At 43.1% G+C, this 26,906-nt stretch overlaps 1 protein-coding gene across 1 annotated transcript in view; it reads left to right on the top strand.

The window, feature by feature from the left end:
• The window catches only part of RNF13 (ring finger protein 13), a 60,643-nt gene that overhangs the window by 13,772 nt on the left and 19,965 nt on the right, over nt 1-26,906 (top strand). The window contains exon 3 of the mRNA XM_088447714.1: nt 20,398-20,526. Coding sequence (XP_088303840.1) covers nt 20,398-20,526 — 129 coding nt within the window. The remainder of the gene's footprint in view (nt 1-20,397; nt 20,527-26,906) is intronic.

Raw genomic sequence — 26,906 nt, 5'->3', positions numbered from 1 at the left:
AAAGTGGCCGGTGCACACCCCTACTCCATATAGTCATCAGATAGGACAGGACATGTTTCTGCAGTCTGTTAGCCTCTGCACCATTAAAACAATGGGTGACTTACTCAATGTCTTGACCAGATTGATAGCATTTATGGGGCATGGGAGAGAACATGGATAGGACAATACATGAAAAGTACATGTCTGGTGAGCCATAATTTTCACACATTTGTGGATATCATTAATTTTAACAGGATACTTTTTTATGTGTGTTTGGCACACAATAGGAGAGGCTTTGACACCGCTCTCATCTTGTAACTTAAAAGGGCTTGTTAGGCAAAATCGTAATTCTTGTACCTGCACAATACACTAACCCCGAATTGACTGGTGCATATTTATAGTCTGTACAATTGTAATGTGAGAACAACATGGCTGTTGAAAGACATGTTGTTTGCAGTGCTTTTATGAATGCACCAGGCATTAGGTAGTGGTCAGCATTAGGTAGTACAAAGGTATGTGAAAACTAAACACACCATAAATCCATAAGGCATTGTCTTTAGTTTTCTGCACATATGCATAGTTTGTTATACCTTTCTTCAGTATTTAACCAATAGAGTAGCTTGAAACTAATTTATACCCTATTTGTAAGTGGTGTCTGGAGCCTGATGGCAGGCTGGTATAAAAAGTTCAGGACAAATGAGATTCATCAACCTTTGCCTGATGCTGATCTGCAGACAGTGACCAGGAACTGTCATCTTTGTATCCAGCCCCATGCATGGGGATTGAGGCTCCTGGATCCAGTGTTCACTAAGTAGATTAGCTGACAAGCAAGTTAAGTGTTTATAATATATTTTCTTTACTTTGTAATAAATGTCTTTAAAACTGATATATTTGTTTGTGTGGCTTGATTAACGTCTTTGTATCCAAGAATCTTATCTAGTTCCACCGAGAACATTAGTGGTGTCAGAAGTGGGATACAAAGGGTTGATAGCCATAAATCTGCTTAGGATGTGTAGTCAATTGTTGTAAATTGCATTCATGGTTCAGTGGCTTTGGACACTGTCACGAAAACCAGAAAAGTAGAGGACTGGTTGTGTAAGGATTTGTATGGACTATTAACCTGGAACACTGTAGATGGGAATCCTAAAGATTGTCATTGAGGTACAGTCTAGAAAATGTGATAAATAAAAGATTGTCTGGAATATGTGGTGAACATCTTGACATAGGTTCTGCAGCGTGGTGTCTTGGAGGGTTGGACTAGCACTGTTGGGCGGCCCCAAATGTCCCAGCACCAGATCTATATATTGATCTATCGCTCTATCTCAAGGTTTGTGCAGTCTCAGTATGTTAGCAGAGTCCTGCTAGCTTACATATGTAAAATAAATGAAGCAGAGGGCACTCTCCTTTTCCAGCAATATTAAAAATCCAGTATTTTACAGTATTGGTTACATCCCACCAGTGTTACTAAATGTGAGACATTTCTGTCCCATTGTTGACGTTTGTTAAGGCTAGTAAGACCTCACATTGTAGGTCTTACTAACCTTGACAAAGGTCTACAATATATTACTGGCTTGACCTTTTATAGTAGTATGTAAAGGTAATAGTGGTTGGTGTCACCGTACTGTGACGTCTTGGAAAATGCCCAGACCTGAATCTGTTATAATATGACATCTCGTGAGTCAGTTTGAACTCTCGCTAGGCTGTTCATGACAAGGCGACGTGAATTATCGGAGTTTGAAAGGTGCATGATAGCAAGTACCCAACGGATGGGACATTTCATTTCCGAAGTTGTGCGGACATTCAACATTCTCGATCTATAGTGTCACGTGTGTGTACCGGGAAAACCTCATGAAAGGCATTACCACCTACCATGGACAGCACAGTGGCCGACCACAGGTACTTGGTGATCGTGACCTGCAGGGTTTGGGCAGAATTGTCCGTGGTAACAGACAGGTGACACTGGATCAAGTCATATCCACATTCAATGCAGCAGGTACCAGACTCCTAACCAGCAGATCAGTGCAGCGTTCTTTTAGCTTTCATTGGATATGGGAGCAGAAGACCCACCAGAGTGCCCTTGTTAACACTAGACACAGCACCTCACCTGGGCTCATGATGTTGCTAATTGGAGGACTGGCAACATGTGCTGTAGTCTGATGAGTCAATGTTCCAGTTGTTTCGTGCTGAAGGTATGGCTTGGGTGTGGCACAGACCCCATGAGGCCATGGACCGCATTTGTCAACTAGGCACCATGCAGACTGATGGTGGTTCATTAATAGTGTACGTTGTGTACAAATGGAATAATTGGGTCAGCTGGTCCGTCTGAACAAGTCATTGACCGGTAACCGCTACTTTGCATTGCTTGATAACCATTTGCAGCCCTTCATGGACTTCAAGTGTCTCCACAAAGATGGAATATTCCATAAAGATAAGTTGTCTAGAATTGGTTCAGGCAGCATTCTGGAGAGATCCGACAATTTGTGTGGTCACTACGTTCGCCCGTCATGAACCCAATCGAGCACTTATGGTACGTGGTGGAGAGGTCAGTTCACATCCATGATCCTGCTCCTAGCACTCCCGCTAGGCTGTTTCAGCGGGGCGCCATGCCCTGCCCTATTTCTAAAGGGCAGAAACAGCCTGCGGGTTCTGTCCCCAACCATGGACTGCAGTCTCCCGCGGGTGGGGAAAACGGCAGTGCATGCTCCCAGCATCCATTCACAGTGACCGCAGCACTTGGCTGCCCGGCATGTCCGTAAGTGGCTGGCACGCCTCCAAGAGTGCCGAAAAGGGGACGCGTCATAAAGACATGCCCCCTTTTCCTTGGCCACACCCCTTTTCGTGCTTGCGCTTCGGTGCGTGCAGAACTGCGCTTTCTCTAGGTCTGGAGCCCTGCCCTAGTGTCGGACCTAGAGTGAACACTACTGCTCCTACAAATAACAAGTGTGTGTGAAAAAAAAAAATATAGATAGATCAGTGCGCTTCAATAAAATGAATACCAAATGTCCTTGAGACAAGAGAAATGTTTTGTTTAAAACAAATGATTGCGTAATAGTCACTTAGAATTCCTCCTATATAGTGGAATAAAGCGAAGATCCCAAAGATTATATGGATCGGCGTCTTCCCCAAAAAACCTGAATCCAGCCGGGGGTAAACACTAAAAGTAAAACAGAGACAGGGGGAGCCACGTAGTGCTTTAAAAGTATATAAGTTTTTATTGCAATCTTCCCAATAACCAATTAAGTTAGGAAAGGGCAGTCTTACATCACCGCAAGTATATACAGCATATAACGAAGGAACAAGCAATCACCGGCTGACCTGGACGTCTCTAAGCGGCTCTCCAGGAGCTTGCTTCCGACCACAATCTCAAATCCAAACCACACCCCTACCGGTTTTGTCACTGACTTGTTCAGGAGGCTCCCTGGCATTATGCAAACATCTCTTTAAATTGTACTGGCCTCATTAAAATGTCCACAGCTGTAATTAATTGCATTGTAATATTGAAAACAAATACAAAGTACATAAAATAATAAAACAATAACAGAGAGAATAAAATTTTAGCACATAAAATACAATAAATGTAACTTGGCACATAAAACACCATTGCTGTACATACAATTTATATATTTAAGTACAGTGACTATCGCATGTATTGCCAACAAAATTTTGCTAGACATAATAAAATACACACGTATATAAAAACCATCACAAATATATGAAAAAAAAAACAATCTTATAATGGATCACATGAAGACATCTACAGATAACAAGTGTTTTCATGTTATTATCTCAAAGAAAACACATACTGTCTCTTTAAATGGTCCAGGAGCGAACCTATAAAACGACGATAAAAAAATATATATTTTATAAAAACACGCAATGTAAAAACAAGTCATATATGAAAATACATGTGAAACGAAAGGGAAAAGGGAAATAATTTAGCATCTCAAAAAAGGGGTAATTTCAAACTCCTCATTTAACCCCAAAGGGTACAATGAGTTCAACGTGATTATCCAAAAGGTTTCTCTTTTGGCTAATCTATTTTCACGATCACCATCTTTTTTGTCTATTCGTATATGTTCTAATCCAATACATTTTAGGGAGGTGGAATCACTCCTCTGACAATTTTTAAAATGTCTGGGCACGCTGTGGTTCTCTACCTTATTTTTGATATGTTGCAAGTGCTCTAATATCCTAATTTTTAAAGCTCTTTTGGTTTTACCAATATAATATTTACCACAACCACAGATTAATAAATATACTACAAAGGTGGTATTACAGTTAATAAAACCTTTTTAACTTTATATTCTTTACCCTTTGTCACAAAACTTTTTCTTCCCCTTTTTAATCCATGTACACACACTTTACATTTACCACATGTATAAAATCCATCAACCCTATCTAAAAATGAAGAATTATCAATTCCTACTTCTTTTAATAGCGGCAAAGTGCTGGGTGCCAGATACGACTTCAAATTTCTAGCCCTTTTAAATATGATTTCAGGTCTTTCTGACATAACAGATGACAATACTGGATCCATTTTAATGATATACCAGTACTTATACAATACTCCTTGTATTTCTTTGAGAACTATTATATTTAGTAACAAAAGCACATTTCAATTGGTCAGATCCACTCTATCTATTTCCTTGTTATAGGATAGATATATATATATATATATATATATATATATATAAAAATAAATAATAATAATTTTGTGTGGTTGTTTTTTTTTGCACGTTTTGCGATATTGTTTCCCTCTTAGTAAGGAAGAGGCAGAGGGAGGTATCATTAGTTCTCCAGTAAGTGGCCAGTGGAAATCTGGCTTGAGGTGTACCTTATTTCTGCACACAGTTTCTTCTTTGAATGCATATAGTGTTCTGTAAAGGGCCTGGTATACCTATAACATTTTGAAAATGTAGTATTTAGAAACACACACTATTAAATCATACATCATTTTATTCTTCATCTATGAATGACTAATGCTGGGATTACACGGCAAGATAAAATGTCTGTCAGACCGACAGACATTTTATCTGGCCGGCTGCCAGCCGCAGATGTCCGTGGCATACACTGAGCTCCGCCCCCGGGGGAGGAGACATTTCCATGTTCCTTCCGTAGGAAGGAACACAGGAAATGTCTGTCGGGCGCGCTGGGCATACACTGCCCGATGCGGCCGACAGTTACCGGGTAAATATCGCATCGGACGGGCATGCTGGACAATCCATGCTACAATTATAGTGGCGATCCGCCGATATCGGGCGGATCGTCCCGATAATTGCAGCGTGTATGGCCAGCATAAGATATCCTACATAAGTTGCAAACTTGCATAGCAATAACCGATAAACAGACATGCTTGGCTACAGATACGTTTTTAAAAATTTTACTTTTGTCTCCTAAATAACTATATATGGGCGATCATTGGCATAAACGTTTACAAATCATATAAATATTGTATTGTGAAGTAGCTGTTTTGCCTATTATGATATTGCCATGGTTTTTATTTGGGCAGCCATAAACCAGGAGTTCACGACTAGTGTAAGTTTCTCTGCCTTATTGAACTCTAGATGTAATTAGTCTGATATTAGTAGAATCAGTATGGCTCACTGTAAACTAGGTCAGCTGCTTCAGTGCATGTCAAATGACTGGGGGGATGTGATGAAAGGTCACTTTAAAAAAAAATAAAAAAAATTCAAAACCCTTTTTCTCCATTGTATGTGATTCAAAGTTTTTTTTATTTTGTTATCTTGTACACTGCACATAGCATCATCAAAACTATAGCTAGTGGATTCTTTTTTCTACATGGATACTGTATAACAAACCCTTTCAGACCAAAATCTTAAACCAGTAATCTGTGGTATGGGAAGTTGTCTTGGGGCTGCAGAAAGAAGAAAATGGGTAGTGCTCAGGACTGTCTGTGTTTCAATGGAATTGTAAATGTTCACAGTATTTCTTTTATTGACCTTTCCTGAAACACCACAGGGTATAATGATCAGAGTATATGGGAAAGATTTCTGGACTGCACAACCCGACTATCTATTATATATATATATATATATATATACCTGATGAGACTAATTGCTGGAAAACAGAAAAATCTCAGGTGCACAACTCCAAATTATTAATAATATATATAAATGCAATAAAATTTTGCAATCAATTGAGGTTTTTAGCATAATCATGGCCAAGGTTATGGGCCTACCCACCATATCCAGGTAACCTTTCAGGTAGGTCCCTAACATACTAGGGTGCAAATCCAGAGTGCAGGACCCCCCAAAAATGGCCCAGCCAAGCTGCCCCAGGGCACCACCATAGTAAAAAAAAGTGCAGTGTAAAGAGATAGTTAGGAGCAGCTGCATATAAAAAAGTGACGTACATATATATTAAACACACAGTGAAGGGGGAAAATGTGTTATAATGCGGTGCCCTGAGACAGATCAACCAATCCAATCCAGGGGGACCCACGCCCCAAAAATGAACCAAGTTGCACTACAGTATATAGTTGTGCACCTGAGATTTGTCTGTTTCTGTGCCTATAATAATTAGAGGGCACCAAGGTGTGTGTATATGTATGTGTGTGTGTATATATATATAATGTGTATATATAATTTTTTTTTTTTTTATTGTGTGTGGATATAGATAGTCATTTTAGACTTGAGGAGTCTGTGCAGATTCCGCTTAAAACATTTTTTGTCTCCATACGCTAGTTAATAAACAGTCCCTTTTTATATTTGTCCCCAAAAAATTATATTTATACTAGTATGCCCGTGGCGAACATTTCACCAATTTGAACCCAGAACATGTGTACGGAAATTGCTTTGATAGATATGTTAATATGACGGAATCGGGTAATAAAAGATGTGTGTGAAACATAACCGGCTAAGCCAAGCCCTTTTATGATTTTGGGGGATTTTTTTATTGTAACAATTCGCCAATTTGTAAGTGTGATGATATATTTGACCATGGACTCTAAAGCAAAATGGACAGTTTCCAGGGGGTATTGCAAGCTGAGCCCCTATAGATGCAAATGATAATACACTGTTACTCAGTTTCCCAGCCTCCAACCAATCAGAGGTTTCCGGCAGCTCTTGTGGAAAGCACAGAAAAGAGGCGTTGCTTTCGAGGCGCAAACCCGGTGCTGACTGGCTGGGAGTTGCGAGCCTGGAATCAATGTGTTGGCGAAAGTGGGTGAAGGAAGAGCGCCCCCTACGGCAGCAACCTTACGTGTTGTGCCTTCCACGCGCCCTCCCTCATTATGTAATAGCTACGTCTTGCAGCCAGGCGGCCAATCAGGAGCCGAACTGGGCAGAACATAAACAGTGTCCGCACATGTCTAGGGGGCCGGGTCCATGTTGAGAGCACAGACCACCAGTAATGCGTGAGAGAGAAGCTGGCGACCTTTTCAGGTTGCCTATACCAAAGCATTTAGTGTGTGTGTGTTTGTTTTTTATATACAGTTTTATTCTAAATTCTGTAATTTAGTGCTGATTGAAATCCATCGCAAAAGCATCGCATTAATATCTTAATTAGTCTTTGAGATATTCAAATTCAAAGAGCGTTCCGGACAAAGGACTAAGAAAATTATATAAGATGCATCTAGTAATTCTTGGCTCGAGGAGCATGCACAGTGCACGTGCCGATTGCCAAGCGTCTGGGTTTTCATTTTATTGCTCCTTTCCCTGATGTCACAATGAGATAATGCATACTTCAATTTCTTTCTAAGTGACCAAACTATACAATATTTGAAAACGCAATCCAAATTCATCCCGTAGTTTTTGCTGACGGACAGACAAACATTCAGAAAAAAACAATTCTCTATAGTTCATACACAGTCCCAAGGAGTACATTTCTCTACAGACACAACCATTACAACTTTATTGTAAGTAAAGATATAAAAATCTATATAAAAATTGAGTACTTGCATATATAATTTAATAGTTCAGCTAAGTCGGGGTTAATTGGTTTGACCCACACAATATAGGCTAGTTAAAGGGGGGCAATATATTTTAAGATCAAAGTATAATAAACTATGTATTTCTCCTTCATCCACTAGAGGACACTGGAGCTTGAAGACACTGGACTATAGAGGTTGAATAGAGCCTGGCACTTTAAATAATCTAAAAGTGTGACTGGCTTCTCCCCCTCTAACCCCAGTTTTAAAAATGTGCCTGAGAGAGCCGGTGCACACTGGGCTGTCTCCAGCCCTTTTCTTAATAAACTGGTCTGTGAGTTCTCAAATTGGTGGGGAAGCATTTCAATTGTTATATTCTGCTCTACGCCTCTATTACCTTGTCTCCCCAGTTTACTGTTGTGTGGCTGTGTCTTTTTCACCTGTGGGTGCTTGTCTGTCCCTTGCCTGTGTGTTTGAGTGTGGATTACCATGTCAACTAAGGCAACAGATAAAGCTACTTGCGGAGCGCCATGATGACTCTTCCCAGATACGACAATCTGAGAGTCCCCACCGTGACCTTACACCAATACCTCAGCGCGTGTGGTTATTAACTCGGTATCTGCCACCAGCAGAAGACCAATTTAACACTAAAACATAAGGCAAGCTTCTGCTCTCAACTGTACACACAACTTATCAATATTTTAAACATAGGGAACATACCAAACATGAGGCATTTGGGTCATAAAAACACAGATTCCAAGAACTAAAATTAGTTAAGCTTTGAAGATCTTTCTTGAATTAAACTAATGTACAAAAATTACAAAGGATATAAGGATGTTACCAAAAGTCAGTTATCACAATTTCAAGTAAACCAAGGAAATTAATACAATGGGAGAAAACGGACCATTCAGATCATGACTGATAGAACAGCTTTGGGAAGAGGCCTGAGAAAACGGACCATTCAGATCATGACTGATAGAACAGCTTTGGGAAGAGGCCTTCCCAATGAAGAGTTCAGGTGCCCTGTGTCTTGTCGACAGCCTCAAGCAGAGAATCGCATTTTCTGACCAGTGAGCTTGTATTGTATCCCTGTGTGCCCAGCTATTACCCCTTACCCCCCCCTCCCTGGGGTAATTTTAACCCTTCTCAGCTCAGTGTATTGTCCCTCTAGCTGGACTACAGGGTTTCTCTATCATTTGGGCAGGGGTTCTTAATTACCTTTCAGCCCTTTCTGAAGTTTGAGAAGTGGGCTTAGGTCAATAAATGTGCACACAGATTAAGTAATTAAACATACACCTCTGTAGCCTGGCAGTCTGTTGGTATAAACAACAATTCTTTGATATCCATCCCTAAACAGGACACAGGGCTTTTTATGGCTGGTGTTAGCAAAGCCTGGTCAGATGTGTAGTCATTTCCAGGGACATCTTTCTTCTGTGCCATACACGATTTGGACATTTATGGCTGGCAGGGAAACAATCTCCCTATGACCTCTCTTCCAACCTTTCTATCAATCTATAAAGGTTTCTCATTTCCTATACACACACAACAGTACATATACATTTACAAGGGAAAGTTACGGATTTTGCTGACGCAATCGTGCAGTTTATGCCCATGCGGATGCAAAATCCAATTTTGTTTTTCTTTGCTACACAGGCGATATTCTGTTTGGTCTGGAGTTGGACAAGTGGATTTCTCTGGCTCCGGGGGGGGCAAGAGTACCTTTTTGCCTTCCTCGGTAGCGACTCCGCATCACTCCTTCAAAGGTCCTTCCTTTTGTGGCATTCGGGCTCCCGCTAGGTTTCAGGGCAGACTAAGAGGTGCATCCTCAGCAGTTCGAGGAGGTCATTCAAGAGGACACCAGGTTTCAAGTTTTCGCCGTCCAGACTCCAAGCCAGCAGACAAGCCTGTGGCATGACTGGCTCCTGTCCCACCTAGGGGATTCCAAGGTGGGTGCTCGCCTGCTGTATTTCACAAAGGTTTGGTTTTGGAATTGTTCCGACATTTAGGTTAGAAATCTTGTATCCTACGGTTACAGGATTGTTTTCCTATCCTCCTCAGTTTGTTTTTTCATGACAGGGTTTCCAGTCAATTCCTTGAAAAAGCTAGTTCTGCGACAGGCAATCGACATCCGGCTCCCAGGAATTTTAGTCCAATCTGTCTGTCTGTGGTTCCAAAACCGGAAGGGTCAGTTAGGTTCATTTTACATCTCAAATCTTTGAATCTCTACCTATCCTTCTCACAGATTCAGAATGGAATGCCTACCATCGGTCATTGCGGGGTTGGAACCGGCAGAATACATGGTATCCCTGGACATCAAGGATGCATATCTACACATCCCCATCTGGCAACCACACCAAGCATTTCTCAGTTTTTCCATTAAGGACTATCATTACCAGTTTCAAGCCTTGCCTTTAGGCTTGTAGTTGGCTCTCGGGGTCTTCACCAAGGTTATGGTGGTGGCGATTGCTCATCTTCGCTCTCAGGGAGTTAACATCGTCCCTTATTTGGAAGACCTACTAATCAAGGCTCCGTCGGCGGTCGACTGCTCGGCCAGGTGGCGCTCATTCGTCAGATCCTCATACAGCACGGCTGGATTGTCAACTACCAGAAGTCTCAGCGGCTTCAGTTCCTCATGGTGATTCTGGACATGACCAGAGGAAGGAATACTCTTAGTAAGGCCAAGGCGCTAGCCATTCAGGAATTGGTTTGATTGGAACTCAAGTTAAATGGGTATCTGTACACCTTTTTGCTTCCCACTTGTAAGGAAGATGGTTGCTTCCTTCAAAGTGATCCAGTTTGGCAGATTTAATTCCAGGCCATTCCAGTTGGATCTTCTGTCCCAATGGTTGGGAACACCTCTGCAAATGCACCGTCCAGTGCGATTGTTTCCTCCATTTATCTAATCTGGTGGCTCCGGACCGATCACCTTGTTGTGGGTCGCCGATTTGGAATCTGGAGTTGGATCCTGCTAACTACAGACATCAGTCTTTATGGTTTGGGAGCAGTGATCCTGGACAACCATTTCCAGGGGCGTTTGTCTCGTCAGTCCCTCTTGCCGATCAACCTTGAAATCTGGGTGGTTTACAACTCGCTGCTAGCGTCGGCTCCCCTTCTGCTGGGGTTGCCCATTCAAGTGCAATCCGACAATGCAACAGCAGTGACGTACATCAACCGGCCCGAGGGAGGGGGGGGGGCAGTCACATGGCAAAGCGTGAGGCCAGCTGCATACTACAGTGGGCAGAAAGACATGTCAAGGCAATCTCCGCAGTTTTCGTCCAAGGGGTGGACAACTTGGAAGCTGAGTACCCCAGTCGTCAGGATCTTCATCCCAGGTAATGGGCTCTGCATCCCGCAATCTTTCTACAGTTGGTCCACCATTTCCTCTCCTTCCACGAGTACTTAAGTGCAAATCCACGACAGCCATGGCCCCGTTGGACTTGGTACTCTGATCTTCTGCTCCTTCTGGCAGACAATCCATGACCACTTCCGCTACGGTCATATCTTCTTTAGCAAGGTCCGTTTTTGTACCCCGACTTACATCGGTTATGTTTGATGGCGTGGTTGTTGAAACAGACATCCTAAGAAGACATGGTATTCTTTGGTCGGTGATTCCTACTATGCTCAGAGCTCAAAAGCTGGTAACCTCTGCTCATTACTATCTGATTTGGAAACCCTATGTGACCTGGTGTGAGGAGCGTGGTTCCTCCAACTCCTAGTTCCACTTGCCTAGACGTCGTCTTTACCTTCAAAGGGGTCTTGATGCTGGACTTCGCTTGGGCTCGCTGAAGGTGCAGGTTTCTCCTTTTGTGTGTATATTTTTTTTTTCAGCGTTGCTTGGCCTTGTTTTTGGCAGTTCAAACCTTTCTTCAGAGGGTGCTTCGAGTCCAGCCTCCTTTTTTGTTCTGCCTACATCTCCATTGGATCTCATTGGTCTTTTCTTTAATCTGCAGTGTTTGAACATTTTGGCTGAAGTAGATGTAAAGTTTCTCACCTGGAAAGTGGTCCTTTTGCTGGCCCTCGCTTCAGCTAGGCAGGTGTCAAAGCTGGGGAGCCTTTATCCTGTCGTTCTCCCTATTTGGTTTTTCATGAAGATCGGGCTGAACTTCGTACTTTCCCTTCCTTTTTGCCGAAGGTGGTTTCGGCTTTTCACATTAATCCGACGATTTTTGTTCCGGATTCTGCTAGATTCTTCTGGGACTTTGCACTCCCTGGATGTGGTGAGGGCCCTCCGTGTCTACGTGACCCATATGACTAGTTTACATAAATCGGAAACTTTTCGTCCTTTATGATGCGGCCCAGAGGGGTTGGCCTGCGTCCAACAGACCTTAGCTAGATGGATCCGTCTGACTATTCGGCAGGCTTATGTTGCCAATGCTCTCGACCTCCGCCTGTATCCATTTTGGCGCATGCTACGTGGGTACTTCTTGGGCTGCGTACATGGGTACTTCGGCATCTCAGCTTTGCCATGCAGCTAGTTGAACTTCTCTACACATTTTGTTTTTTTGTTTGGTTTTACAGGTTTGATACCTTTTGCGGCCATTGGTCGCAGACTGTTGCAGGTTTCTCCCCGGGAGGGAAGCTTTGGGACGTCCCCAGTGTCTTGAGCTCCAGTGTCCCCTAGTGGATGAAGGGGAAAACCATCTTCTGGTACTTACGGTAAATCCATTTTTCTGATTCCACAGGGGACACTGGACACCCACCCAGTGCTTCTTACCTGCTTCAGGGTTTTCCTGTTGGAATTCTTCTGCTTCAGGGCTGTTGCAGTTTTAGTGTGACTGCCTGCAATGTGGTGTTCCAGTCCTATGGTGAGCGATTTTTTTTTTTTCTTTTCCTTTTTTCCTTTTGGGAGTGTTCTCCCTCTCCGTCTATTTCGGTCTCCTCTTGGGCTCAGTTTCTTAACTGGGACTGATGGGGCATAAAGGGGGAAGAGCCAGTCACTTTTATATTATTTACAATGTGCCAGGCTCTGCTCAATCGCAGTCTATACCCCAGTGTTTGAGATCCAGCGTCCCCTGTGAAATCGCAGAAATGAGTACCAAATTCCTGTTTTTTACACCACAAAGGAGTGTAATAAATGTTTTCTACAGATATCAAATATGAAAACAATTTATTACACACAATAAAAATTAATATACCAAAAAATCACACACAAATGGAAAAAAAAAAAATTCAACAAAAATAACGGCACAGATGAGCTTCAGACGCCTATCAATAATTGCACTCATCATGAAACAGATGAATAGAATGTAGTCAACCTCTACAGTGGGTGCTATTATTATTCAAAGAGGTGATCAGGAGTAAATTAAAATATAATTTCCAAGAAACCATCTCTAAATCAGATATTTCAAGAATAAAATACAAACCTAGGAGACTGCCACCTTTCCCACTAGTAAACTCCCGGAAGAATCTGGGTTGATACAATGTGGTTAAAATCTGATAGAAGTATTGTTCCCCAAAGATATGTCATGATAGTGGATGTAATAAGGAGTATAGAAAAGGCATGATGGTTAATATTGAAAGTAGCGGAGGAATATCGGGACCGTATAGTAAGGAAACAGTCCAAACAAGCCTGAGAATGCACCAGACATTTAAAACGTGGCAAAAAAAAAAAAGCAGAACATCTGCAATTTTGACAAATCTCATATTACATCCACCCCACCTCCCTTATGTTAAGTGCATATGTGTGGTCACTATGTTTTATAAGTGTGCAGCTACTTATATTTAACATCCTTATCTTATTTTTATTTATAGTCTGCATTGCTATCTATTAATATTGCTTTTTGTGGGAATGTTCCTCTTTGGTAAAGTTGGTGTGTATAGGCTAATATCTACACTTATTGGGCCTTATGTGGAGATCAACGTAAGTTGTCGGGGGGGGGGGGGGAATAGCAATTACACCCTATGCAGAGGTACCTGTAAACATTAGATGTGGCCAACTATGCATGGCTAGCAAGATACTCCTGCCTACCCAGCCAGTAGGTTCTGCAGGAATCCTACAGACGGTGCAGCTTTACTCTGCACTCTGGTCTGTGTAAGAAAATGGGTAATATAACTTTTTGTTACTGTAAACTACGCTTGCAATCGCTGTACCTGAAAGAATATGTCTGGATGCCTGGGATAATGGGCTCACAGGACTGATGCAAGTTTGGGGGACTGCACCTCCCCTCTTGTAATGTCAGTGTCACAGTTGGTGCTAGTGAGTTACCTGTATCAGGTGATGAACTGGAATCACTGGAGGCCGGCTGGACTGGAACGTTGGTTAACATGAATAGCTCTTTTATTATAAGAAGTGGGTAGCAGTGAGAACTGCCTTTGGTGATGAGTGACTGGAACTGGAAACCTTGAGTCGTTGGAATGAGACCAGAAGGAACTTGGAGGGACCGGACTGGCAGGTAGGCTGACTGAGCTGGTCGGGGTACCAGTAGATGAGCTTGCAGATGGATGGTAGCATGGAAGCTACTTGGTGCAGCTAATGAGCCGTGAGGTGAGTGGACTTGGAGGAACCGGACTGGGACCGGCAGGAAGGCTGATTGAGCTGGTCGGGTTACTAGTAGATGGGCTTGCAGACAGATGGTAGCGTGGAAGCTACTTGTTGTGGCTTGGGAAGCCGTGGGTAGACGTTGGTAGCTGGGTGGCTACGTGGAGCGGCTGGATAGCCGTGGGTAGACGCTGGTATCTGGGTAGCTACGTGGAGCGGCAGGATAGCCGTGGGTAGACGCTGGTAGCTGGGTGGCTACGTTGAGCGGCTGGATAGCCGTGGGTAGACGCTGGTAGCTGGGTAGCTACGTGGAGCGGCTGGATAGCCGTGGGTAGACGCTGGTAGCTGGGTAGCTACGTGGAGTGGCTGGATAGCGTGGGTAGACGCTGGTAGCGTGGATAGCTGAGCGCAGCAGGCTTACGGATAGCACTGGTCTAGGAACCAGCAGGGGCCTGGGACATACTGGTACATAGAGGTACAGCTATAGCACAAGTAGTACACCACGGAACGTAACGAGATGTTCAAGCACTGAGTGCTATTAGAGGAGGATCTATATACCTAGAGTCTGGCAGCGAGTGGTGGATACAGACAGGTGGTCTGGCAGTGGCATTCAGAGTGGAGCAAGGCACAGCATGCAGAGGGAGTATTCATCTCTGCAGCCCTTGAGAATCAGGACCACACCTGTGATTCCAATTAAGACTAGCAATGCTCACAGACAGAGCAGGGTCCAGGTGTTTAATCAGTGTTGGGAGGTGAGAGCTCTGCACACACAGAGATGTAACAGCCAGCATGATTCAGCCAGAGCAGATGTCCCAGGAGAATTACAAACACAGATCCATCGAGCAGCTGGCAGAGGTAAGTCACAAGGTAAAAACTAGCCAGGATTGTGACAGTCAGGGATTTAAAAATGAAATTGATAAGGTGCAGCATGCCTGTAGAGACTCCTCTGCTGATTAGCAAAACTCGCTTCATAAAACTATGGGTCTGGTGGTCCTACCGTGCTGTGTATTCTTCATGTTCTAGGGACCTATGAATTTTGTCTACTGTGCTTATACCTGCAGTGTTTCAGGCCGCATCTCCTGAGTCACCAACTATTTCGATGGGTGATTTTAATAATGGTATGGATAAATGCTTTAATAGATGGCAGTAATAATGCTCCCAAGCTTCATCCTGTGGCAGCATAGTATTTCACAGCTAGTTAATGAAATCAGACTAATTGACATATAACCGACTAGAAATCCCAAAGTTTAGCAATTTTCGTTTTTTAATTTTTCTGCAGTAAATAACTTTTTTTTTGTGTGCCTAATACATACAGGCTGAGGAGTAGGTGAATGAGGCTCGCCATTTTTAACCGCTAACCCTCAGTTTTTCTATAATTGCTACGGTAACTTTTTAAGCTTCTAAGGTTCAATATACTGACAGTGAGTTATTTTGCCTATTTTGGATGGGGTTGTACTGTCAGCTGTCTCCTGATAGTAAAAATGAAGGAGATAGACTTGGTGGTTGCCTCTTTTCCGAATGTCAGGGCCTATATGACCTACCAATTGAGCTATATACTACAGCCCTATCTCTCTTCCACCTATGTTTCCAAGGTCCTTGAGAGGATTGTTTACCTCCGTGCTTCTACATTCCCCCCACTCCCTTTTTGACCCTCTTCAATCTGATTTTCACTCCTTCACACTGAAACTGCCCTCACTAAGGTCACCAATGACCTCACCACCAAATCTAAGGATCATTTCTCTCCTCATCCTACTAGATTGGTCTACTGCCTTTGACAGTCTATCACCTGCTCCTCCTTCACACCCCACCCACCACTGGACCCTGTAACTATGTCCCTTCATGGATCCACTCCTATCGCTCCTCCTTCAGGCTCCACTTTCCCCTTCCTCTATCTGAAGCCAACTTCTGGTGGTGCTGTCTTCTCCGCTGCAAAGTACATTCATGCAGGGTACAGACACAGGCAGCTGACCAGCCCTAAAAGATAAATACTTTACTGAGTGGGGTGGGTAAGAGAAAGATACCATCCTGTCCCCAGCCCTTGCTACCTGCATGTGAGTCTGTAGCATGTGCCATAAATTCAGCATGTACAGTCATACATACTACATGGGGCCATATTCAATTAGCGGCGAAAAATCAGAGGTCGGACTTTTTGCCATCATCGCTGTTTTTCCTGGGGATAAAGTATGGGACTCATGCCCGCATATCCCCGTATTCAATTAGGAATCGGCGAAAACGGGACCCGGCGGAAAGGTAAGTATCAAAGTCCTGTCACTTTTTCGGAAGACAGCCTGTCTCCTCCGAAAAGATGGTCTGACATGGGGAATCACTATGGGTACCCCCGAATTGGCCAGCTAAAGGTAGTTAGGCTTTGTAAACTGTGTCGGCATGTACTTGTATGTGTCCTTGTAAAGGTGGTTGCATTTAGCAACTTTTTTTTTTGGAAAACCATCAAATTTGGGGTACATGAAAATGGGTTCAAGCATATTTTGAAGTTCCTAAAGTGAACTTTTAAAATAAAAAAAAATCCACCTGCCGCAACCAACCGCATTCTAGAAAACACCTGCTGTATACTTGGGTACCCCTCTGAGTCTATTTCGATAGTTTAAGTTTGTTCCCCAACTGTTTTTTTTTTTCTCCACAAAACGAAACCACTTTTTTGAGGGGTGTCCTATGCTACTTTAAAAAAAAAAAAAATTGACACTGATAACTGTTAGGGGACATTCCAAGGGCTGCAGGGTACTTTTTTTTTTAAGTCTGCACCACAAAACCCCAATTCTGCCCTTTGTTTTCACCACCTATTCTATGGTGAAGACTTATCCCCGTTTGTTGACCAAGACTTTTCGCACCTGCAAAAAGTCTTTGAAATTGAATATGGGGATAAGTGAAAATGGCGAAAATTATAAATTACCGCCGATGATGGACTTTTCGCCACTAATTGAATACGGCCCATGGTGTCTGCCTTGCCCCTGTTAGATGACTGAACTTTGGGAGACAGTCTGGACTGATTTGTCCCAAGCCCGGGGAGGAGATTGGTACATTTTGACCAGTGTCCAGTACTACAGAGCTTTTTAATTGTCAGTAAATTGTGTAGGTAGAAATAATGTCCCTGTCCTCCTGCAGGCTCCTGGAGTAGCTATATTTGGTTTACCTCTAAAAGACTACTGGAAAAATGTATTTCATTTATTTACCTTGGCAAAGATTTGCATGGCTAGGACATGGGTGGCTTCAAAAGGCCCTACTGTATGGTTCCAAATTGGGTAGGCCTGATTAACTGAACAGTAGGCCATGAACATTTTGCCTACACATGTAGAAATGCTACATGTACAATGAGTCCCTATATGCAATTAGTTTGGTGGAATATAACAAGTACTATTCTTCTCTTGGACACAAGCTCCCTTGATGGACCTGGTGGGATCGCTGCGGAGGGCATGCAATAATATATCCTTTATAACTCATTACAATGTGCATGGATTGGGCCCCTGCTTTTGGGCAACTAGCCAATGGGTGTCCACCAGCTGCAGCTCAGTTCTGCTGATGATCGTACAAAGGCGCACCATTGAACATGCCTATGGCAGGTGCAGAATATCCGACTGACCATTGCTGCCTGGTCAGCAATTGCTTCTAAAAACACAGTTACACTGACACCCCACCCCAGTTACCATCCAGGAATGGCCATTGAAATTGCATGAATAGCCATGCAGATTGGATCTGTGTCTGTGCGGTAGACATGGGGGCACATGCGCAGAGGGGCCACTTGGACCCAATGCTCTTCCTGTGTCTACCTCTGAATCACCCCCATAGTGGCATAATGATAGTCATATCCACAGCTGCAATTATTACTGTGTCTAGACACACACCTATTGAATGTTATTCGTTAAGATGAAGTCCTACAAAAGTCAAAGATGTAATTTTTTTTTCTTTGTATTCATATGAATGATATTTTGTGGTGTTTTTGGCACAGTACTTCATGATGTGGTTTGATCCATTGAACAAAAAGGAAGAACAATTCAGTGCTGTTGGAAACAGTACTTCATTATGAAAGTTAGCATATTGTCCACTAGATGGCACTATAGTCTTCTTAACACACCCTCTTTCTCTCTCTAGAGGAGAATGCAATGCATTATGTTAAATAACCCAATAGCATTTTAGCAGTTCCAAGTAATTTGTTTTAATGAATGGAGAATACTTTTAAGAAGCATACATATTTATAAATATATTTTAATAAACAGGCTGCTTTCTGCATTGATGTTTTGTTTAGGTCTGGTATGGTGACACGATGTATACATGTATAGCATGTTGACATTCACAATGTCAGCACAAAGAAATGACTACATGTTCATAATTTCAACAGCTAGAATGTTGACACCCACTTTTAAACCTTACCCCACCATAAACTTTCTTTTCTTGATACAGGTTGAGTCTTCCATATCCAAATATTCCGAAATAAGGCATTTTTTGAGCATGTCTGAGATAGTGACACCTTTTGCTTTCTGATGGTTCAATTACACAAACTTTGTTTTTAATACACAAAATTATTTAAAAATATTGTGTAAAATTACTTTCAGCTGTGTATAAGGTGTATAAAAAACATAAATGCATTCTGTGTTTAGAAATGTGTCCCTTTCCTAAGATATTTAATTATGGTATGCAAATATTCCAAAATACGGAAAAATCAGATATATAAAATACCCCTGGTCCCAAGCATTTTGAATATGGGAGACTCAACTTTTATTTGACATTATGTTGTGTACATTGACTACGTGTTTTGTTTGTATGACTTGAAAGAAGTAGTTCAATTCTAGACTTAATTCAGTTGGGGTAATAATCCGCCAGTGGATCATTTATGTTGAAATTAACTTGATAAAAATTGTTCCACAAAGATCAGACATTAAAGGAAAGAAAAGTACTAGTATTTCTGTACTGCATCTACTGTGTATTTTACTATTGACCTGTTAATCTGCCGCCCTGTTAGCTAGCTAAACTTCAATTCTAATGTGTTTCCTGTGTTTGATTGCATAAATGAGTAAAGCAGATTGATGTTCGATTTGTAAAACATGTTCTAGATCAGGGAGTCTTGGCAACAGCCTCAAAGGAAAGATTAAAAGTATCTTTATCTTATCCCAGATAGGGTTAAGTGCCAAGCTAGGCGCTAAGACTTTTGGAAACTTTCTACTTTTAGTCCCACTGATGTGAAGTATTTATCATAACTCTAAAGATGTATACACATGAGACCAGTGGTTCCCAAACTTTTGTGAATCACCGCGCCCTAGAGTCTCAGCATTTTTTTCCAGGGCCAAAAAGTTGTCATTGAGAGAATCGGTAAAAATTGTTAAATGAAGTAAACTGTGCTTACCGGTCATCCTTTAGGTTCTGTTGTGTCATGTGGTGGTGGACAGGGCTGGTTTTCTGTTTGTGTATTTTGTTTACCAGCACTTATATTGTCTATCACATTGACCATAAATAATTTAAATTTGGGACTGGACCACCAACCTCTGGCACCCCTGCAAGTGCCCTATGGCACCCAGTTTGGGAACCACTTTACTAGACTAATTTTGTAACAATATGTCCAATTCCCACGCATCTGTACGACATGTTGTTCAAAATAGTCTAGTGTGCATGCTTTGTCATCCGGTGCGCTCTCCTGTGGGGTCGTCAGCAGCTGACGACCCCATGCAGCGGAATGCGGCAAGGGCCGACATAATGGGCACTGGATCGTCTAGTGTGTACCGGCCGCTGGATATGTCGGCCCATCGGCGGGAGGGGGGGCGCCGGTTGCATCGCTGGGTACACACCACTTAGTGTGTACCCAGTTTTATCATTTGTAATTTGCTTTACAGCTTGCTGGTGGTGTTGCATTTAGAAATGCATCTTTTGTGTTTACAAAGCCACAAGCCACTTTTTTCTGATTCCTGTATATTAATTCATTGTGTAGGATGGATGTATTAATTTTCTACATGTTCTTAAATATGGACCACAAAGTGTATTACAGAACATTCAGAAACCATACCCACTTCATTCTATACTGATTTATATATATATATATTTTGTTTAGGGTTTGTTGGTAACGTCCAAACCAGAAAATGCTTGTGAGCCAATCTCCCCTCCACCTCTGCAAGCAGGAAACACATCCAGTGTATATGTGGTGCTCATCCGGAGACTGGAATGTAACTTTGACATTAAGGTAAGATATCTGCTTCTAGAATAAAATAAAATAGAATTATATGTAGAGCTTGTTGTTCCGGGTTGGGTATGGGATCTTGACAGTCAGGATGCCGATGGTCAGAATTCTTATACAATCCCGACAGATTTCTGTAACTATTATAACCCTTACCTCAATCCTCACCCTAACCCAGCTCTCCTGCATCCTAATCCTAACCCTCCACTCCCACAGCCTAACCCTAACCCACCCATCCCGCAGCCTCATCCTGACCCTCATCTCCCTCCTCTCCTGCAGCCTAATCCTAACCCTCCTCTCCTGTAGCCTAACCCTCCTGTCCTGCAGCCTAGCCCTAAACCTCCCCCTTGTGCCGAACCCTTCCCCTAACCCTAAAGCTGGCCACACATCTAAAGATTATCCAACCAGCCAACTAGTTGATTGGTTGGAATGAAAATCTGGTAACGTATGGGAGTAATTGATGATCAGCAATTTGCTCCTAAATGCCAGACAAGTTTGTTAAATGTTTGATCTAAACAATTTGTTCAAACAACAGTTTTTGTCCATTTTTCGGCATTTGGGGGCAAATTTGCTGATTGTTAATTGCTTTCATACCTTACCAGATTTTCATTCCAACCAATCAACTAGTAGGATGTTGGACAGAAAATCTCTACGTGTGTATGCAGCTTAATACTTCCGCAATCTGTCCGTATTCCGACAGGATGCCGCTGTCAGTATTGGGACCGTTTGTATCCTTACTGTTGGGATGCTGCCTACATCCTTCTTGTTCCACCACACACAACACCCCCCCACCCCCCTCCCCCCCGTATGCACCGCAGATCATAAGCTTACATACATACCTTTTGTTACAGCATGCAAGAATATTTCTGTCCTCTTGAAGTAAATTTCCTCATAACAGAATAGAATGATGTATGGCCAATTCTGTGTACATAACATGGCAGCCACCCGGTACTGCAAAGATCACATAAAGGGTATAGCCACAATCTCCTATTGGTCATCAGACGTCTTGTGGGCGCCATATAGCACTGTGCAGTGCAGTGTGTGTAGTAAGTACTATATAAGCAAATACACAGTACATGGCCAAAAGTATGTGGACACCTGAACATTACAACCATATGTGTATGTTGATCACCTAATTCCAAGACCATGAGCCTTAATATGGAGTTGGTCTCCCCCTTTCTGCTTTAACAGCCTCCACTTTACTGGAGGTTTTCACAAAGCTTTGGGGCAAGGTTGTGGAGATTTGCACCCATTTAGTCACAAGAGCATTAGTGAAATAAAGCACAGATGCTGGGCAATAAGGCCTGGCTCGCAAGTGGGGTTCCCATTCATCCCACTGGTGATCAATGTGCTTAACGTTTAGACTGTGCAAATCCAGTGAGATTCTTCCACACCAAACTCAACAAATGTTTTTTTTTTCTGATTGACCTCATCGTCTAACACGAGAGCATTGTCGTGTTGAAGCAGGAGCATGCATTCTCCAAACTGTTGCCACAAAGTTGGAAGCACACAGAGTTGTTGCTCATAGATGTTTTCAATTCACAATAACTGTTTTTGCAGTCAGCGAGCATTTCAGAACAACTGTGGAGATTGCATGGCTGTATGCTTGGATATATGCACCCGTCCTAAATGTATGCAGCTCAGATGGCCTACATCAGAGGTATTTAGCATGCAGTCCTCCATCTGCTGTGGAACTGCACATCCCAGCATGCCCTAATACCAAAACTGTGGCAGGGCATGCTGGGATGTGTAATTCCAAAACAGCTGGAGGGCCGCATGTTGAATACCCCTGGCCTACATACTATTGTATGTGTATGTATATACTGTGATAGAAGCACTGGCGTAATGTGGAATGGCTTCTAGATCTGTCCCAGATTCCTGTCCTACGTGTTTTAAAACCCCAGGAGAAGTCTGTTGGACAAAGCAGACTAGAAATGTCGGCTTTTGTGAAAAGCCGGAATGCGTCCTGGGGGTGTGGATGTGAGGAGAGGGAGGGGTCCATCCACAGGCCACTCCGGGCGTTGGGCCTTTCAGCCTGGTAGCAGGTCATTAGGGCTTGCACCTGGAAATGGCTGTGATAAGCTAGGTTTACTTGTGGCTGAGTGTCTCATACCTGGGAGAGCAGGCCCGCAGGTTAGCTTGCTTTTAGACACTGTTTGCTACAAATCAGAAGGTACTGTGGATGTGAACTTATTTTAGTATCCTGTTAGCGAGGGAACTTACTGTCTAGTTAGAGCCCAGATGGGCTAGGATTTATTTTATGTTTGTTTATTTGATTATTGGTGTTGCACAATAAAAATTGGTGCCGACTAGCTTGCACGAAAATCCACGACTGGAGTGCTATTTCCTGGCTGCTGTGTGTAAGGAGGTGTCCATCTACCCCAGGAGAGGGACCCCCTACCCCAGTGTTGGCTAACCTTGACACTCCAGCTGTTATGGAACTACATAACCCAGCATGCACTGCTACAGTTTTGCTATTAGGGCATGCTAAAACTGTGGCAGGGCATGCTGGGATATATAGTTCCACAACAGCTGGAGTGTCAAGGTTGGCCAACACTGCCCTACCCGATCATATCACACACACCTACACACCTTTTCTTTTCCTCTCTGTCCTGCCTGCCCCACAGTCTCTCTCCCATGCTCTGCAGTCTGTCTTCATACAGTGCTGCCAGCAGATTGCAGTCAGACGGGCGTACGCTGCTGATAACCTTTCAGATGCATATCGGAAGACACACACACATACACACACACACACACACACACACACCTCCTTTTTGTTGTACAATAGCTTACAGTTTGTGTTGTAAGCTGTTCTAGGAGAAGAGGAGTTAAAGTTGAGCACACTGAGGCTGCAGTGCCGGTGCCAGACACCAGGCCTTTTTAGGTAATCACATTTGCATTGCTTAATGTAAGATTCCATTACCTGGATGTAAGGCTCTTTCTCCTTAGAGGTTTGTGGTCAATAGAATTCAGCCGCTTGAAGCTGGAAGAATTACTTTGAGCAGACAATTTTCAGACAGTCTGTTTTACATTATCAGCCTCTATATGCACCCTGTTTGCGTTTGTAAACTGGGTGACTTGAGGCCATTTCTCCGCTTTGTCTTAATCCTCCCAATGGGTATAAGGGTGTGTAGGAGGAGTGTCCGTTCTCCCTCTATACCTAATGCTTGCTAGGAGAACTCAGTTTACTTCTCTGCTGCTTTACATCTTTACTTTTAGTTTTATTTTCAACTTAATTGTTTGCTGTGGACTGCACTTCTTACCACTGCAGCTTGCTGTATAGAACTTGCACACAGAGCTGATGGCTGTGTGAGATCCTATGGGTGATCCTGCTGACTCCAGGAGCAGATCCACTGTCAGGGAAGAAAGTGACCAGTCTCCTGTGCAGCGGCTGCATGTCCTCAAACATCCTGAGGGAGGTGTTTTTCCTTTTAAGCTGCGGTAGGCTCTGGGACCAGGGGTCTGTGTCCAAAAGGAGTTCATGCTCCACTGTTAGTCTAGGGGCCAGGTTAGATGGGACTTTGGGCCTGATTCAGACCCGCTCGCGAGTGCTCGCTCGCAAGTGGGTCGATGGTCCCCTGCTGCTCATGCCAGAGCTTGCTCCGGCATGCACATGCGCGAGCCCCAGCAGCTCCGTCGCTCCTGGGCTCACTACAAGACGCAGCTTAGTGAGCGGACAGGAGGCCGGCTCCAATAAAAAAAAAAAGCACTGATTCAGAGCGAGCGCTCTGAAAGAGTGTCCGGCTCTGAATCAGGGCCTTAGTGTGAACTCCTTCCTCATGAACCTCCTCCCTGGCAGGGCCTCGCACGGTAATAAAAAGCCTGTCAGAAGCAGCAGCCTTTTTAGGAGCTCCAGCACTCACTACTTTACCATGTCTGCTTTGAGGTCCCAGACATGGTGCTCCATGGGAGGTTTCTGTCCTCCCTGAGCTCGCCTTAGGACACCTGCGTTACGGCTTTTCTGAATGGTTCATTCCCCCAGGTTTACTGGGCTCTGGATTGTCTTGCAGGTTAATTTTCTTTTTTCTGCTTGTGTTTTCTGCTATTGTTCTACAAAGGCAGAGTCAGTGCAAGGACAGATTGTGTTTTTCTGCAAAGATCTCCCAAGCATAAGTGACCTCCGGTGCTTCAGGCTTTGGATGAGTCTAACACTTCATCATCCTCATGGGATGAAAGTTCCTCTCGATTCTGACTTGGTTTCCTCTCAATTTAAGTATGAGACCTTTGGTCAGCAGGGTGTAGTTGTGTGGGTTCAGGTGGTGCACCAGGCATTGTACATCCCAGAGGTTTACGATGCTCCCTATTTTAAGTATACAGTAATTCCATTGGTTTTGTTCCCTCCTTCTAGAACTGGTTACTCAAACGTGGGCAAGGCCAGACTGTAAATGTATATATGTGTATGAGGGTATTTGGGCAGTTATTCTCCTCCTAGTGAGGTTGCAGCTCAGTAGGCGCATCCTATGCTTGTGGATGCCTCCATTTCGAAGGTTTACCAAATCCACCACCATTCCCTTCCCTGGTTCTGCTTTTCTTTCAGGATCAGTGGTCTGATTCCACTACTGGAGCCCTGTGAGAGGCATTGTGAGATGGGGATATGTCATCGATCTCCTGGGCTATTCTGCCAGATGGCTTTTTGGTTGCTCTGTGAGAAGTATTTCAGTCTTTACTGTCATAAACTGTTGGAGTTCCAGACAGTCCATCTCTGTAATGTGTAAAGATAGCTTTTACCTCCATTAGAGGTATAGGGAAGGAACAGAAGGGAATTGAAATAATCAGACTAATCAGCAGAGAGAGCAAGAAGCTGCTAGTGGTGGCCTTGGCGTAATGTTTGGCTTGATGTATGGCAGATGTTTGTGTTATGGGATTATATTGATTGTATTAGTAAATTGGGTCACAGTTAAGGGTGTTTTCTCATATCCATTCATTAACCATTTAACTGGCAAATATTGTTTTTCAAAATTCCCCGAAATTGATGTCTTATTTTAATTAATGAATTGGGTAAATATTTATTCAAAAACATTCTATAATTTATTTAGAAAAATGTCTGGGGAAGTCTAGCTCTACCATGTGGGTGTCTCTAGCACATACCTTGATCATCCTAATACCCCTGTGGCCTTTGATCCCCCTGTGATAGTATTCCTCCTCCCTTCTCCCTTATACTGTATACAGAGCACAGCAGAGTGTGGGCCATGCAGCTCAGAGCAGGAAGTACTGTAGCTGAGCAGGGCAATCTTGGGCGCAAAAGGGACACGTGAGGTTGGCAGTCACACTGACAAATTTTAAATATGGAAATGATCAACAAAATAGTGTAGGCAAATGTTTATTTTGTTACAATTCTCTTTGTTTTGTTTGAATTACAAAATAGGGTTGACAGTGGACATCCTTGGCTTGTACTTCTAAATATGTGGAAATTGGTGCAACACAGGTGTGTTGAGGGTGGTTGTTAGGGAAGTATAAATATATTTATTGAATTGGGCCAAGACTACTTCTGTGAGACAGATACTCTAGCTGTTCTGACACCCTTAACAGAATGCCTGATAGGTGTGAAGCCCAATTGTGAGAATAGTTTGCGTAGAATCACCTGCAATCTATTAGTCACCGCCTCAACCATCATTGTGAAATGAAGGTTTAGCCAAGTAATCAGTCTATGAGAGGGGACAAGCTTGGGACACTTCTTTTGTTCCAAGAGGAAGATGGTGTGGACCTCATTGAATGATGGGTTGGGAAGAATGTTCACTGCGATGCATTTGTTATATAGTGCTTACATAACTGTATGGTATGTGCTGTTCGGAGGTCCTCAGTGTGAGCAGCAAAGACTGATAACTGTAGATGTACGTATCTGAGAAGCTCCTCTGAAAACAATTTTTCCCTAAATCAAGACGCATACTTTTATGAATGCATAGTGTGACCTCTTTCTTCTGTGTTACTGTAAAAGGTATGGAATCTGGCTGCTATTCCAATCTATTTGCATCTGTGATGGAACAGCGTATATTTTCCTCTAGACATAGTTGTTTTATGCTTGTGTGAGCGTTCTGTTCAGTACAGGAAGGCCCGGAGTGGGCCAGTGCTGTAAAATGGGAACAACTGCAAAGTGGTGGGAAGTTGCCATGTTAATGAAACATTCCATTCACCACCATGGTCCAGTTAGCATTGTCTGATTGCAGTGTAGGGCCTCTCAAATACTAATGCTGGAATCGGATATTGTAAACTGTTGTAGAATCCACAAATATATACATAAATGTGGCATTACATTGTCTGGTCCGTGGTCACATCTGATGTCTAATCAGCCAGGAGTGTGGGCGAATTGGCCACACACTTGTAGTGTTGCTGCTTTGGGGGAACGGACATGGCTGGAAGACACTACCTTCAGTCAATGGGGCCAAATA

The sequence above is a fragment of the Taudactylus pleione genome, unplaced genomic scaffold, assembly GCF_031769625.1.
Source record: "Taudactylus pleione unplaced genomic scaffold, aTauple2 ptg000436l, whole genome shotgun sequence".
In the NCBI taxonomy this organism is placed as follows: Eukaryota; Metazoa; Chordata; class Amphibia; order Anura; family Myobatrachidae; genus Taudactylus; species Taudactylus pleione.
Note: the sequence above shows the minus strand (reverse complement) of the source record. Positions and strands in the feature narration are given on the sequence as shown.